Source organism: Vicugna pacos, chromosome 10 (genome assembly GCF_048564905.1).
Source record: "Vicugna pacos chromosome 10, VicPac4, whole genome shotgun sequence".
NCBI classification, from domain to species: domain Eukaryota; kingdom Metazoa; phylum Chordata; class Mammalia; order Artiodactyla; family Camelidae; genus Vicugna; species Vicugna pacos.
The window spans coordinates 64993270-65008743 of record NC_132996.1 but is presented as its reverse complement, the minus strand read 5'-3'; the positions used below and the strand labels follow the sequence as shown (position 1 = coordinate 65008743).

Sequence of the window (15474 nt, the reverse complement as noted above, 5' to 3'; positions counted from 1 at the left end):
TTTCAAAGTCTGGAAAATAACACAGAAGAGAAGTAACACATTTAAGAAGACTGATGAGTTTCATGATTCCCAGTTAGACTTCATTTCCCCCCTTCTTTTTTTTTTTACATTTTTTATTGATTCATAATCATTTTACAGTGTTGTGTCAAATTCCAGTGTTCAGCACAATTTTCCAGTCATTCATGGACATATACACACTCATTGTCACATTTTTTTCTCTGTGATTTATCATAACATTTTGTGTATATTTCCCTGTGCTATACAGTGTAATCTTCTTTATCTATTCTACAATTTTGAAATCCCAGTCTATCCCTTCCCACCCTCTACCCAGCCCCCCGGTAACCACAAGTCTGTATTCTCTGTCCATGAGTCTATTTCTGTCCTGTATTTATGCTTTGTTTTTGTTTGTTTGTTTGTTTTTGTTTTTTAGATTCCACATATGAGCGATCTCATATGGTATTTTTCTTTCTCTTTCTGGCTTACTTCACTTAGAATGACATTCTCCAGGAGCATCCATGTTGCTGCAAATGGCATTATGTTGTCGGTTTTTATGGCTGAGTAGTATTCCATTGTATAAATATACCACAGCTTCTTTATCCAGTCACCTGTTGATGGACATTTAGGTTGTTTCCATGTTTTGGCTACTGTAAATAGTGCTGCTATGAACATTGGGGTGCAGGTGTCATCCTGAAGTAGATTTCCTTCTGGGTACAAGCCCAGGAGTGGAATTCCTGGGTCATATGGTAAGCAACCTGTGGGGGACTCACTGCCTAATAGTTGCTTCCTTTGGGTGCCTCTTCATTCTCTGGCTTCACATCTTCCTTACTTTCCACTCAGGGAGGTCCGGGCACATCCTGGGAAGAGTGTCAGTGCGCTGGAGTCAGAGGCAGAGCCATCAGGGCTGCATGAGCTTGTACTCCGGGAGGAATGGGCTGCGGAGGGAACATTGTTGCCGCTTTCACATCCTTTTAAGGCTGCTTGGAGAACAGCCTTCGCTCAGAAGTGCAGGGGTTAGGACAGCTCTGGGACGTGCAGCCTGTAGCAACAGCTGACAGCAAGATGTGCCCTGTGCTTTTTCAGTTTCCAGAATGCTGGCAAGGCTGCCCCGGAGAGAGAAGCAAATGTAAGCCAGGGGGCTGTAGGAAACTCATAAAATACTTGGGGAGAATTTTAGTCCAATCCTCTTATTCTCCAAATGAGATGATATTGCTGAAGAAACCGACCACACATCACACACTCTTGTCATTTTGTCATCATCTTCATCCCCACTACCAATGTCCTCTTCATGTAAGAAAACCCATAGGGTCCAGACCTTCCTCTAGGTCTGTGACCTGCTTTGAACAAATGCCAAAGAAGGCTCTTGGTCGTCTTGGATTCTCTCACACCCCTTCTGAGTCTGAGAAGGAATTTGTAGGAAAATCAGTAAAATATCCAGTCAGTTTTCTCATGTATGAAATGATAATCAAAAGGTCTTCAGAGTTTTTGTGAGGATCACGCCATAGAGTCTGACATATGTTAACATTCAGAAGAATCCATATTCCTTGCTGTACATCTTCTCCCATCCCCTTTATAGAAAAGTGCATTTTATCTCTAGAATGATCTCTGGTCTCTGTGTGTAATTTTTCTACATTTACTCTCAACCCATCCTCTTGTGCAATGATTCGAACATACTCAGCCCTTTCTGAGTGCCCTGGTGCTCCGCACTGGCGAGTGACTGACTCCTGGCCCTAAGCCTGCTTTATGGGTGCAGTTGAGGGACTTCCCAGTTCCCCACCTCGCCCTTCGGCTGATAGTGAAGCTAGTAAACGTGGACGTGCGTCTCAGATCTCTACTGACCTTGAACGGAGGTGACTGAGATTTTTTTCTCTAGAAATGGGGGCCGCAGGGTCCTACTGTCCAGGAGCGATTTCCTGGAGCACAGTGCACTGTTCTTTTTGGCATTTGACTTTGGTAATTGACTCCACTCATGTTTTTTTTTTTCCCTCTGTTTCTTAGAATCTCACATCACAACAGCAGAATGAAAGCTAGAGGTCCTTGTTGCTTATCTATTTTATATATAGTAGTTAGTATCTGTAAATCTCGAACTCCCAATTTATCCCTTCCTGTCCCTTTCCGCCCTTAACCGTAAGATTGTTTACTATGTCCGTGAGTCTGTTTCTGTTTTGTAAATAATTTCATTTGTGCCTTTTTTTTTTAAGATTTCACATATAAGTGATGTCATATGGTATTTTTCTTTCTGTTTCTGGCTTACTTCACTTAGAATGGCGATCTCTGAATGCCTTTTCTGTGCCAGACTGTTCTCTAGGGGATGTGTTACCTACTGAATGTTTGTGGTCCCCAAATTTATATGTTGATGACATTAGGAAGTGGGGCACTTGGGAGGCAATCAGGTTTAGATGAGGTCATGAAGGTGGGGTCCTCATAAAGCGATTAGTGTCCTTGAAACTGAGGAAGAGACCAGAGCTCTCTCTTTCTCTGCCGTGAGAGTTCTTCTTTAGTATTTTATAAAACCAGAAAGTAGCAGTGAATGGCTGTGGGACCATTTTACCATCACTTTGCAGACATTATTAAGATACATCTGGGAGAATTTTATATTTCATTTTTAAACACATAATGCCTATGTTATATCAAATTTTAATGGCATTTTAAAAGACCAAAATTTACTCATCAATTTTTTTTCCTCCAATTTTGGCTAACCATTAATTTTGAGTATAAAAGGTAAATATCTGTAGGAAATAAATCAAAACTGATCATTGTGTCTCATCACAACTGATTCAAGCCCCTGAAGCTGATAAATGCTTATCAATTATGAACAACAGAACTTGTTTTAAAACAACTCATTCTTCCCACCACGGTGCTAGTTTTCAGTCTTCAGTCTGCATAACCAGTATGAAATGGGCTTCTTACCAGTTAGCAAACTACTGACTTTACCCTCACTGAATAAAGGATTTCCTCTGGGATGTTTCCTCACTGATCACATGTAGAAACACACAAACTCAGCTTTATTTACTTATTTATTTGGGGTACACTCTAGTGATTTTTATTTTACTCTGACACATCAAATCTCAGATAATGGGATTAAAATCTCATGCACCTTCTGATTCCATATACATGTGATTTTGAGAGTCTTCATATTGGTTGAGTTTTAAAAAAGATATTGTTATGAAGTGTCATCTTTCTTTTAAGTAAGTGGTATTCAGACAAAATCTCTTCATCACTAACCGATTATAATCATGCTAATTCTTGTCATGTGTCAACTAGATTTATTGTTTCAGATGTTTATTTATTTAAAATGTAATGATTTTTCATTTAAATTACATTTATTTGTGGTTACCTTTCGTTGTAACAAATAGTACTGCAGAAAAATTGCACAGTGATGGCATTTGTTTTATTTTTAAATGCATTTATTTAAATAGAAAAAGTGGGTTAGTTAAAGTAAGTAAGTAATGGTTACAACTGGTTTACAGTTACGGTTCTGTAATTATAAAATTTGGGGGTAGAGCACTTTTTCTAAAATAGGGCACTTCAAGAAACCCAATTTTTTTAAAGGAGCATCACATGGAGTTAAGGAGTTTAATGGCTCAATTCCAAAGCATGAATATATGCAGTGTGGAGAACAGAAAAATAATGTAACACTTTTTCTCATGTTTGGGTTTTCAAAATCATTGCAACTTTACTTGAATAAGTGGGACTCACAGAATCCAAAGAAAACCACCTTATTCTTTCCCCACAACTGTCCTTTCTAAAAATTCTCAGTGGAAGTAGCTCTCCTCAGCTTCTTGTTTAAAATCTGAGATAAATAATCATCAGCAAGTGAAGAGTTCCCCAGTCACTTCAGTAGTTAAACTGTACAGTCTTCAAGACATGAGAGCAACCTGAATGTCCACTGACAGATGAATGGATAAAGAAGATGTGGTGGGTGGATGTGTGTGTATCTGTGTGTGTGTGTGTGTGTGTGTGTGTGTGTGTGTAGGAATATTACCCAGCCATGAAAAGAAATAATGCCATGTGCAGCAACATGGAAGGACCTAAAGATTATCATATGAAGTGAAGTAAGTCAGATAGAGAAAGACAAATATCATATGATATCACTGATGTGTGGAATCTAAAAAAATGATACAAATGAACTTATTTACAAAACAGAAACAGACTCACAGACATAGAAAATAAACTTACAGTTACCAAAGGGGAAAGGTGGGAGGGAGAAATTTGAAGTTTGGGACTGACATATACACACTACCATATAATAGATAAACAACAAGGTCCTACTGTACAGTACAGGGGACTATAATCAATATCATGTAATAACCTATAATTAAAAAGAATCTGAAAAAGAATATATATATGTGTGTGTGTGTGTATATATGTGTATATATATATATATATAACTGAATCATTTTACTGTACACTTTGCTATACAGAAAACTAACACAATTTTGTAAATCAAATGTACTTCAAAAAAACAACAAAAAAAGAAAATGTCTAATTGCTCAGAAATTTAAGCATTCTTTAATTAACGTAAAAACCTGATAAACAACTCAAAAGGCAAAGCCAAGTTGTAAGAATGGTTAAATATTTGTAACATCTATAACAAGCAGCAAGAGAAAGAAAAACAGACAGGAATAAAGAAATGGATGAAAGACACGATTGAGGAATTCATTTAAAAGAACTAGAAATGGCCCTGTGTTTATACATGAAAAACAATTGGATTTGAAAGCAAATGATTTGTGTGGTCAAGTAAATGAAAAGTGATGTGTCCTAAAATGCAAATAAGGGATGGTGGGGGAGAAGGGCTCTAAGGGTACCCCAAGGAGGAACGTTCAAGATGCGGAAGTTCCTGGGAAAGGGGAAGCTGGGACAGGACGTGCAACCTTGGGCCTTCTGCACAATGAGCATGATGAGGGTTGGAGTCCAAGTTCCCAGAGGGAGTCTTTCTGTGAGAATATGTGATGAGTGTCATGCAGTCACTTAGGGGCTGCTGGTGAAACCCAGGTCCTGCAGTCTTCTGTTTGTGTCCAGATAGAATGTAGAATAATTATGTCCATGGTGTGGTTTTACAAATGACATTGGTATAATTTTCTTGGGGCTGAAGAAGTGATCAAATGAGGAAGACTGAATGAGAGGGTCGAACATCAAACCTTACACTGTCCAACGTCTTTTGTCCTCACCCCTTCTTGAAAGCACAGGCTGAAAAAACTCCTCCAGCTCCAGGGTTCTCCTGTACCTGGCATCCAGAATCTTGTTTAACTGGTTCAGAGGAAGTCCTGGAGAGGCCTCAGTGCTCAGGCCTGCGACTGACCCTGTGACAAAAGTCACCAGTGGACACCCAGGCCAGCCTGGTCTCAGCCAGCATCCCAAGACTAAACATAGAAAACCAGAGAATCAGAGAAGGATAGCTCCTTACCAGGCCCTGGTTAATTTCCTTTGCTTCACTGAACACCTTTCAGCTCGCCACCCATTCAAAGATATGTGTGTTTTTTGATCGTTTGGTTGGCAGCCTGGGAAGGAACAAAATTAAGCCAACCTCTAAAAGCCTTAGGGAGGAACAGTGCCCACCCAGACAGAAGAGGCTTTTATCTCTGTCCTTGATAGACTTTTAGGAGAACCATGGAATGTTCTGCCCATTGACCATCACCTAGGGCTTCCCTTTAAGAGGGAAATCCAAGGGATTGGAGATGCTTCACTTAGACGTAGCACATTGTAGGAGGTAGAAAGAGTGCTCTGGTCCCATGCATCCAGACGTGGGCCAAACCTTCCTGCTATGAAATACCAGAGCCAAGCTTCCCAGGATGTGCTGGGAAGAGCTCAAACCATTGGTACTCCAATCCCCCTAATCTCCCCTTCATCAGATTCTGAAACCTGCCTTCAAGCCAAAGATTATCCAAGAATTCTGGAGTTAAAAGCGAGCCAGCCTACCCACCTGCTTCTTCACCTCCAGAGCAGCTGAGTATGTGAGTGTCTCCTGAGCTCTCTTTCTCATAAGTTTTTATTGTCAGAGTGGGGATATCTCTTCCTCTGAACATCTCTCTTTCTTCCAAAAATAATGTTTTAAAGGCATATGAGATGCACTGTCAACAGGCAGGAGACTTTCTATGATGCTGAAATGAAGATTTCAGCCTTGTGTGCCAGCTCAGTTGTAATAGGAGGGAAATAACCAACACAAGCCATTTCTTCTTGTTCAGTAGGAGCCAGGCATCCTTAGAATGATCTGCCTTCCTTCCAGAGCCACATACCGGCTTCACTGTCTTAAATCAGGCCCCGGACTTTCCAGCGTATTTATCCTGATTTAGATTTTTTTTATTCAGTTATTCTGTACACTCACCCATTCTCCCCCTCACCCAGAGCCCCTCTTTCAAAGTCATTTACTTGAAGTATTTTCTCTTTTATTAACTGTCAGTACTAGTGTTTCATCTCCTGCGTGTCAGTTCTGGTTTTACATACTTGGTCTGGGTTGGGTCCCATTTCTATCCCATGTTATCTGGGGGTTTAGTGGATAAATTAATTCATCCCTTTGAACCTCTTTTTTTCCTCCCCATTTGCTAAATGGCGGTACTATTACTTATGTAGAAAGTTGTTTGTTAAGGATAATCGAGATTGCACATGAAAAGCTTAGCACGAAGTTGATTTTCAAGATAATATGTATGAACAACAATGACAGAAATAGTGATAATGCTTTAATTTGGAAGAGCGCTTTTTGTGCCCTCCACTCCCATCCCATTCTCTACACTCTGGGTAAGTTGAAGCCATCATGTGGACTTTATGTAATTGTTATCTGCTCCTGTCTCCTCTCCCTTCTCTGTCTTCAAATTCTGGCAAGTCTGAGCACTAGCAGGATGGAGAATGGCATGGATAAAGCCAGAAGTAGAGACTGAGACTAAAATCTCACCTAATCTCATATTCTGAATGATCTGAGTTGTGAATGGGACACCAGAGACCTTGCCATGTCCTCCTTTTTTTTTTCTTCCCCAGAAAGTGGACCTTACTGCAGAAGATGAGGGTTGGGAAAAGCTCCAGGATGATTAACCAGGTGACATCACCTGTGCCTGGTTCCCTCCCATCTCAGCGGAGCAGCCACTGAGGAAACAACCTGGACCAGACCCTGTGAGGCTGCCACATGCCAGGTATTGCACATCTAGACCACATATTATGAAACTATGGCAACTGAGAGATACTAGATTGACTTGTATGATTTCTGGAGCTGGAAGTGTCCCTTGGTGGTGATTGAGCCAATGAAGCCGACAGGTAAGAGTGGACTTGCCTGATGTCATGGGGTGGATCAGTGGGAGAGCTGGGAGAAAAATTAAAAAGTGAAATAAAATCAGGATGTCTGGATGTTTCTATAAGACCCAGTCCCATCAAGGCTGGGCTGTTGAGTTTTTTGTTTTGTTTTATATTGCTTCTCTCTCTTTTACACACTATAGAGCTTCACTGATTTATTCTAAGTCTTCTCCAGCCCTGTCTCCTCCACAGGAATTTTTAATTACCTACCCCTTCTCTCATGCCAGTAGGTTAGTAACCACTGTGTTGCCTGAATACCATGTAGGGTTCCCTCACTCTCTATTCAAAATAGCTAATAAAGGACTTTTTTCAAAAGATATTTAGGTGAATAAAATTTAATCTAACTTAATATACAAAAGGAATTTAGATGAATAAAATTTAATCTAACTTAATATAGTTCTTCTGACCTAATAATGTTAAACATTAAACCAAGCAGTTTTCCTGAATCTGGTAACACAGATCCCTAGAACTCACCGGCAATTCTTTGGGCAGAGGAGATGGACAGTTCAAAGCCCTTGAGGTGAGTATGTGCCTGGAGTTTCTGAGGAGGAAGTGCGTGAAGCAGTGACTGGGATGGGGAGAGGAGAAGGCGATGTTGTCTGAGGTGCCTGGGGGCTAAGCCATAAAATTAGGTCTTGAGGTCATATTAAAGACTTGAGCTTTTATTCTGGGTGAGATGGGAAGCGCTGGGGGATTCTGAGCAGAGGAAAGGCAGAATCTGTGTTTTATCGGAATCACCCTGGCTGGCGTGCCATGTTGAAAACAGACCAGAGGTGGGCAGGGGCAGAAGTGGGGGCAATGGTTGGGAGGCTATTGCAGTCGTTCAAGAGAGAGACGAGTGGGACTCAGTCCACGGCGTACCAGCATCTGAGTATCAGGGCTGGTTCAGAATAAAGCCTAGGGGGTTGGGTCAAGCATTTCTCTTCCTTTCACTTTCCCACATTTGCTCCCCAGTTATCGTCTCCCGGGAAGCAGAATTCATCCCCTGTGATTCATTTAAAGGGACTTTGATGCTGACCTTACGGAGGCTGTGCCCCGTTCAGGGAACTAAGGAGAGATGGGAAGGCACCAAAGATGGGAAACAGCAGGAACCGCACCACGTCCAGGGCTCAGGGTCTGAGAAGGAGACAGTATTACTGGAGTGAGTACGAGCAGGAGTCTTGGAAGAGGAGCTGCTCTGTAGTATAACTGTGAGGGAAGGAGCTTCTAATTCCATTCCAAAGGCTATGCCAGTGTAGGAAGAGGATGGGGAAGAAATGCTCTGCCCGTTTCCCTCCTGTTAGCCTCTAGCCTCTAATCCTCTGAACAACTCTGTATGGCTTGCTTTATTATACCCGGCTTACTGGAGATTTGAGGAGATTTTTCCCAGAGGCACCCAGTAGGCAAAGAGCCAGATTCAATCTAGAGCTCAAATATGCTGCCTCTGAGTCCTAGGCTCTACCCCTGACTCGATATGGTCCCCCTTTCTGGAAGGAATGATGAAATGAAACTTGGCTTTGTCTCACAGGGAGGATGAACCTGGAAAGTTGAACGTAGAAGTGAGTGAGAAGACAAAGGATCTGCTCACTCTCTTTCTTCTCCTCCAGGGAGGAAAAAAGAGGTGACAGTGGGTCTAAACCCCAAGTTTGGCTTGAGCAGTGTTTTCTGTCTGCTGATGTTTCCACTGCTCTTCATGATCTTCTAGATAACTTTCATGTCTGGAGTCACCTGGTAATAAAGGATAAAGGCTGGGATTAACTTGAGAGTTTGGTGGGGAGATGCTTTCATGAGTTTTACCTTTAAGAGTCCCACCAGGTTCTCAGGGTGACAATCAGAGAAAAACCCTCCTGTGCTTCTGGCTTATCTCAGGCACCATCTACTCTTCTTTGTTGCGGGAGACATGGTGACTGGATAAGGTGTTGACCCTTTGGCTCTGGAGCTCTGCCTGCATATGCTACTGCATTGCAGGCAGCTCAACTCAAACTCTCCCAGTTGAAGAATGCCACCATGTTCCACCGTATATATCAAAGCCCGGGCTGTATGAATGAGTATTCTCAGGTTGGCAGAAATAACAGTTAGGAGATGCGATGGTCATGAGACATATGGAAGATGGTATTGGTGGCAAGGGAAGAGGTGCTCAGCGAGCTGGAGCTAACTGACAAGATCGTCAGGTGGGAAGAGTGAGCAGCCAACCAGACATGGAATCAGGTCTCCCCAGGTGGAAATCAGGTTAGTTGGTCATTAGAACTTACCTACTTTAATTCCTTACTTGGGAGGAAGAACAAAAGCTTACTCACATCACAGAGTTGAGTGGCTGAGCTGAGATGAAAGCTCGGTCCCTCTCACACCCAGTCATGCACCTTATCAATCATCCACCTTGCTCCTTAGACAGTCTTCACAGCAGAAATTTCTCGCGTGTGTGATGAATTGAGTGGATGCTGTTTGTTCTGGTTTTCCCTCACTACGGACCATCTCTGCTTCCTCTCAGCTCTTGCCCTTATGGTTTTAATATTCTTTTCCTAAAAAATAGAGCAAGAATGATAATCTTATTGAATCGGACTTCATTGGCCTATCAAAATATTTGTGTATAAAATAGACCTAAAAATTTCTCATCACAAGAAAAAAATTCTAACTACATGTGGTGATGAATGTTAACTAAACATTGTGGTGATCACTTCACAGTATATGCAGATATCGAATCATGTTGTGTGCCTGAAACTAATATGATATTATATGTCAGCTATATCTCAAAAAAGAAATAGTAAACATAGAAATCCAATCTCATAGTTCATTGGTAGAGTCATTGTGCTCATGACGGAAAATAAGTTGTAATCCCTTTGCATTTGTGAAGCACCTGGAAATTTACAAAGTATATTCATGTCCTTTGTCTCATTTTATTAACAAGCATTCACACTTCCTCATCAGAGCCCGATGAGGAGGACAGGTAGATTCCTGTGTGCTGAGACTGTGAAGAATTCTTAGGGCATACCCTCCAAATTCAAGAAGACTCAGTAACCATTTTTCCCCTGGTGTATGGGATGAGTTGCACAGAACCATTCTCATCCTTGTGGGAGCTAGGCATAGAGGTGGAGGGCCTTATGGATGAAGAGGGGGCTCTTTAAAGACTCTCTAGTTTCAAATCTTGACTCAGTACTTTTTTGCTGTGTTATCCTAGCTTTATGTCCTGACTTCTCCGAGCCTCAGCTATAATTTGGATTAATAATACTGTCCTTGTAGAGTTGTTGTGAGGATTAAAGGAGATTTTTATGTAAAGCATCTTGTCCTGTGCCTTGCTCAGAATAGCCCTTCAATAAACAGCAGCTCTTCCCAGATTTGTACCCCCCAGAGTCAGTTTCTCTGTGCGACGGCACTAGCACATTCAGGGGCAGAGCCCCTGCTTCAGTCTCCTTAGCAAAAAATAAAAGAACAAAAACAAAAACAAAGTTTGTACATAGGTTTAAGTCATCCACTGTTTTATTAAAACAAATTATAATGTATGACTGTTGTAGCATTTCTTTGGATTACTATACACGCGCACGCACACACACACACACGCACACACACACAGTATACTATAGGAAGCTTGGGATAGCTAATCATTCTGGGTTCAGAATGCAGAGGAAATGACACTGTGAGAAATATATCAAGCCACTGAAGTTGGTTTTGGAGAAATGCTAAGGTATTTGATTTGGCTGTCTGTGGAATTAATTTTTTCCTGCTTTAGAGTCACAAGATCAAATCCAGTGTACCAAAAACATGCCTTTATGACTCTTGATAAGACGGAAGTGTTGCGGAAATTACTTGCCAGAGACAGTTGGTGATTATTATTTTCTGTGAAACTCAATGCTCTAAGGAAGTGAGATTAGATTTCCCTGAAATTGTAAGCCTTTAGAATTAGTCTTATGAAAAACAAAACAAAACAATGCTTTTGTTTCCTTTAAAACATATTTCTTTGTTCAGTTTGAGTGATTTGATTGGTCTGAAAGACAGTCTCCAAGAAGTTCAGATAAAAACCTAATTTACTTAGTTGGCAAAATGATTGCAGAGCAGTAAAGGCAGAGCTGAGTGAGCTGATACTGGTGAAGAAGGGAAGAATGTGCAGGTGTAAACATTGCTTTGATATCGACATGGGTTAGTTGGGCTGTTGTCACTAAGCAGACCCTGGCCTTAGGGGTCTCTGACATATATTTTACATATTAGTATGTATAGGTACAAGTGTCTGAGGTTAGATGTTGTTTTCTTAAGATGTGATTTCTTAAGAGTAGTACCTTTCTTTGCTATATGAACCATTTTGTTCCTAATTCATACGGGAAAACGTACTGTATGTTTGTGCTATTAATTTGGAATCATGGAGGAGGACCTGGGAAAACATCTTTTATTAAAAGATAGCAAGGGGGAGGATATAGCTCAAGAGGTAGAGCGCATGCTTAGCATGCACAAGGTCCTAGGTTCAATCCCCGGTACCTCCTCTAAAAATAAATTAAGAGATAAACCTAATTACCTCCCTCTCCCCCAAGAAAAATAAATAATTTTTTAAAAAAAGATAGCAAAATAATATCCTTCCTAGATTAAAAATAGTGAAGAGCAATGCTTAAGCATGTTTTCTCAACTTTACATGACCCCCATTTCCCAGTATATTTGTTTTCGCATTTTTCCTCTGCTGTAATCTCTAATAGCAGGTGTCTGAGGCATTCCCCTTGTCTTTTGCTGAGGTTAAATACAGTTTTCTCTGATAATGTATCTCAACTCACTCCTGATTTATCACCTACACCAGTTCCTCCATTTGACTCTGTTTTACCCACCCAAAAGTTTTCAACAGAAATACCCCTGTATGGTATCAGGGTCTGCTGAATACTGAAATCAGAAAAATAAGTCAGATACACTCCCACCTTCAGAGATACAATAAATGGGTAAGAAAAGCAGATATATAAGAATAAAATTTTGAATGATGGCTAATCTTGGTGGATTAAGTACATCTATTTCTGTTCCCTCGTGAAACCCAACAAAAATGACAATTAGGGGTAGGAAGATAGTCTTAAATCTGCAAATCCAAAAAATGATATGAGAAAATGGTGGCACTTTTTTTTTTTTTTTAGTGTTGGTAAGCAGATGGATGAGTAGTAAGTGACTTAGCAGCCCACAGAAAAATATAAATCTGACTGATGGAGCTGGAATCCTGGAGAAAGGCTAATCCTCTTTGCAGAACTGCTATAAGCCTCGAAAATTGGAAATGCCTCCAGTGGCATGTGGTATTTGGTGGACGTGGTATTGAGCTGGTTCTGTCTAAGAAGCTAGTGAACGGTAAACTAAGTGAATTCACAAAGAATAGTGAATTAAGATCTCACGGGCCTAGAGGGTAACCAGTTCTAACTGGAACAGGAGAATACAGGGAGGAATGTCTCTAGAAAATAAATAAATAAAACTGATCAATTATCCTATGAGTCTGTAGACACTGAGAGCTCTATGCTTATGGCAGAGTATTTGGGAATTAATTAGTGTTAGGCATACAGAAAATAAAGCATCCAAAACATGAGTCAGTTATGAATGTGATAAGGCAGTGAAATTTACCCTTTGTTCAGAACAAAGAGATTGGATGCAATGACAGCGCCTTTCTGTGCTTTATCCCTGCAGGGAAGAGACAGGTGCCTTTTTGTTTGTATGTGGGATGGGTGCATTGTATTAGATGCACAGCCTTTTTAAAAGGATAGATAAATGACAGATAGATGAAGATTTGGTTAGACAGTTGTAGGTCTGTGAACTGGATGTCCAAGGAATGAACTGCAGTAACCATGCCAGCATCATTTGTAATTTTCTGGAAATATATTCAGACTTTTTCCTTTGAGAAATACCACTCCATTGTTGCAAGTGGACCATTAGAATACTTGTGTTTGTTCCTTCATGTTGGAGTCATGTAGTTTTTGAGTTCCAGTTGTTATGTTTTATATTTTACATGAAAAATCTCTCAGGCTTAAATGTCCCAATGCTTTCTTTGTTTCGTGCTATTTCATGTTTTTCTCATTGTTTCGTGCTATTTCATGTTTTTCTCATTGTTTCATATTAGTTTTTTGTTTTGCTGGATTATATACTTTAATAATTCCAAGAAGCTCTGAGGTGGCTTTCTGTGTCCAGCTATTTCTTAGATAGTACTTATTTTTCCCTCACTTTTGAGTGTGAATCTTTTTGTAGGACTTCTCAGAAGTTCTCAGTATGTTAAATGTTCATTGTGTCCTTCCAGAAGGTAGTGAAGTTTCTGATTCCTTCTAAACTTAATGGTGTGTGGAATCTACCCATTCTGGTTTTGCCCCCAGAGTATCTCAGGGGACTAGTTTTCAATGGAAACACTTTGGGAAATACCAGAATAACCCATTTTGGAACCAAGGGATTGTAGTAGAAGTGACCTTTGCCATCTGGTTGGGCTTGGCCAATGGCAGGAATTGGAAAGTAGAAGGAAAGACCAGAGAATTTGAATAGCCAGAGGCAACTCACCATCTCTTGGGATTTTCCTTTACTGCTTTAAAATAATAAGGAAACTCAGAGAAGTGAGTGCTTTTTATTTAAAAGCATTTGTTGATTCTGGTGGGTGTGCAGTGGTATCTAACTGTGGTTTTAATTTTCATTTTCTTGATTGCTGATGAAATTAAACATGTTTTCATGTCTTTTTTGGCCATTTGGATATTCTCTTTTTGTGAAGTGCCTGGACAAAGCTCTTGAACAATTTTCTGCTGAGCAGTCTCTTTTTTACTTAATATTTGTGAAAATTCTTTATATGTTCTGGATATATACTCTCTCTTGATTGTATATATTAAAAATGCCATTTAATACTCTGTGGGTTATCATTTTTTGCTTTATATATTTAGCAGTTCTGTTATTATGTGTATACACATTTAAAATTATTACATCTTCCTGGAGATTTGACTATTTTTGTAGTTATGTAATGTTTTTCTTTTATACCAGTAATGCTTTCTGCTCTAAGGTCAACTTTGTCTGATATTAATTAGCTTTTGGTTTGGGGTTTGCCTGATATATCTTTTCTCACTATTTTACTAAAAGTGTTTTTGTATCTATTAAGAGTTGCCTCTTTTAAATAATTAGGTTTCAACTTTTTTATCTAGTTTGAAGTCTTTGACATTTATTACACATAATATATTTACTCATACATTTGGAATCAAATCTACCATACTACTAGTGGCTTTCCTGGAAGAAATAAACGCTCTGATTCTTATTATAAATCTGATAAGTCATGTATTACATGCTGTGATTTTTAGGATTGTAAGTAGACATGTAATAAAGACTGTATAATTACCAGACTAATTGAAGGGAGAAATCTAATTATAAAAAATACTCAATTACTTGAAAATAATGCAAGATAGGGGAGATAAAATAATATAGAGCAGCTGCAAAAAAATAGAAAACATTTTTTGTTTGTTCATTTGCTTGTTTTTCCCCCTCTATTTTATAGTATTGGTTTCATTAAATGTTTTGTGTCTATTCACACTTTCATTTGGTAGCTGCTTTTTTCATGTCATGAATGTACACTCTGCTTGGCATAACCTACACCTGGTGATTGTGAAAGAGGAGTAGGCACTAAACCAGGTGGTATGTGCAGGTTGGTATGATGTAGAGGGGAGAGAGCACCTTGCTTCTCCAGACCCAGTGCCCTCTGTGTCTCCATCATCAGAATCCTGGCTCTAGAGGGTGTACTCAGGGCTTTTATTTGGGGGCCAATTCTATAATGCCCTTCTCTCTACTTTTTCTTTTTCCCCCTGTTATTTTGAAGGTTTGAATATATTCCTGCCTCTGTTCTACTTCTTATCAGATCTAGCAAACCCATCCTGTGTATGTACCTGGAGAAGAGCTGTAGTTTGGCTTGGACAAGTCCTGAAAACTTGGCTTTAGGGATAAACCACGTTGTTATGTGGTGCCTGGGACCAGCTGACCCAGCCATTTCCAACATAACTTTAAAAATCAAATACCAAAACAACTTCCCCAGGTTCTGCCCCACTCCCCTGTTATTTATAGCTTTGGGCACAAAATTTGGACTCTTTCTGAATTTACTTAGTTCTATAGTTTTCTTTTATGCTGACTTTAGGGTAGGGCAGTCCTATTCATGCATTTATATTATTCTCTATGTTTCCATAATTCCTCAAAATCACTTGTCAACTAACGATGTCTCTAACCTTTCGGTCATTTCATGCAATTTGGAGTGGGAGGGGAGAT

The 15474-nt window shown here is 40.0% G+C and overlaps 1 protein-coding gene across 11 annotated transcripts in view; it reads left to right on the top strand.

The window, feature by feature from the left end:
* LOC102540431 (membrane-spanning 4-domains subfamily A member 4A) overlaps positions 1 to 15474 on the top strand; it is a 169972-nt gene that overhangs the window by 126788 nt on the left and 27710 nt on the right. For 7 of the 11 annotated variants that reach the window (XM_072970039.1, XM_072970033.1, XM_072970035.1 and 4 more), the window contains 3 exons: positions 5850 to 5951; positions 6970 to 7242; positions 7715 to 7798. In XM_072970039.1, coding sequence (XP_072826140.1) covers positions 7776 to 7798 — 23 coding nt within the window. In that variant the 5' untranslated portion in view covers positions 5850 to 5951; positions 6970 to 7242; positions 7715 to 7775. The remainder of the gene's footprint in view (positions 1 to 5849; positions 5952 to 6969; positions 7243 to 7714; positions 7799 to 15474) is intronic. The other 4 variants (XM_072970029.1, XM_072970034.1, XM_072970037.1 and 1 more) reach the window with 4 other exon arrangements.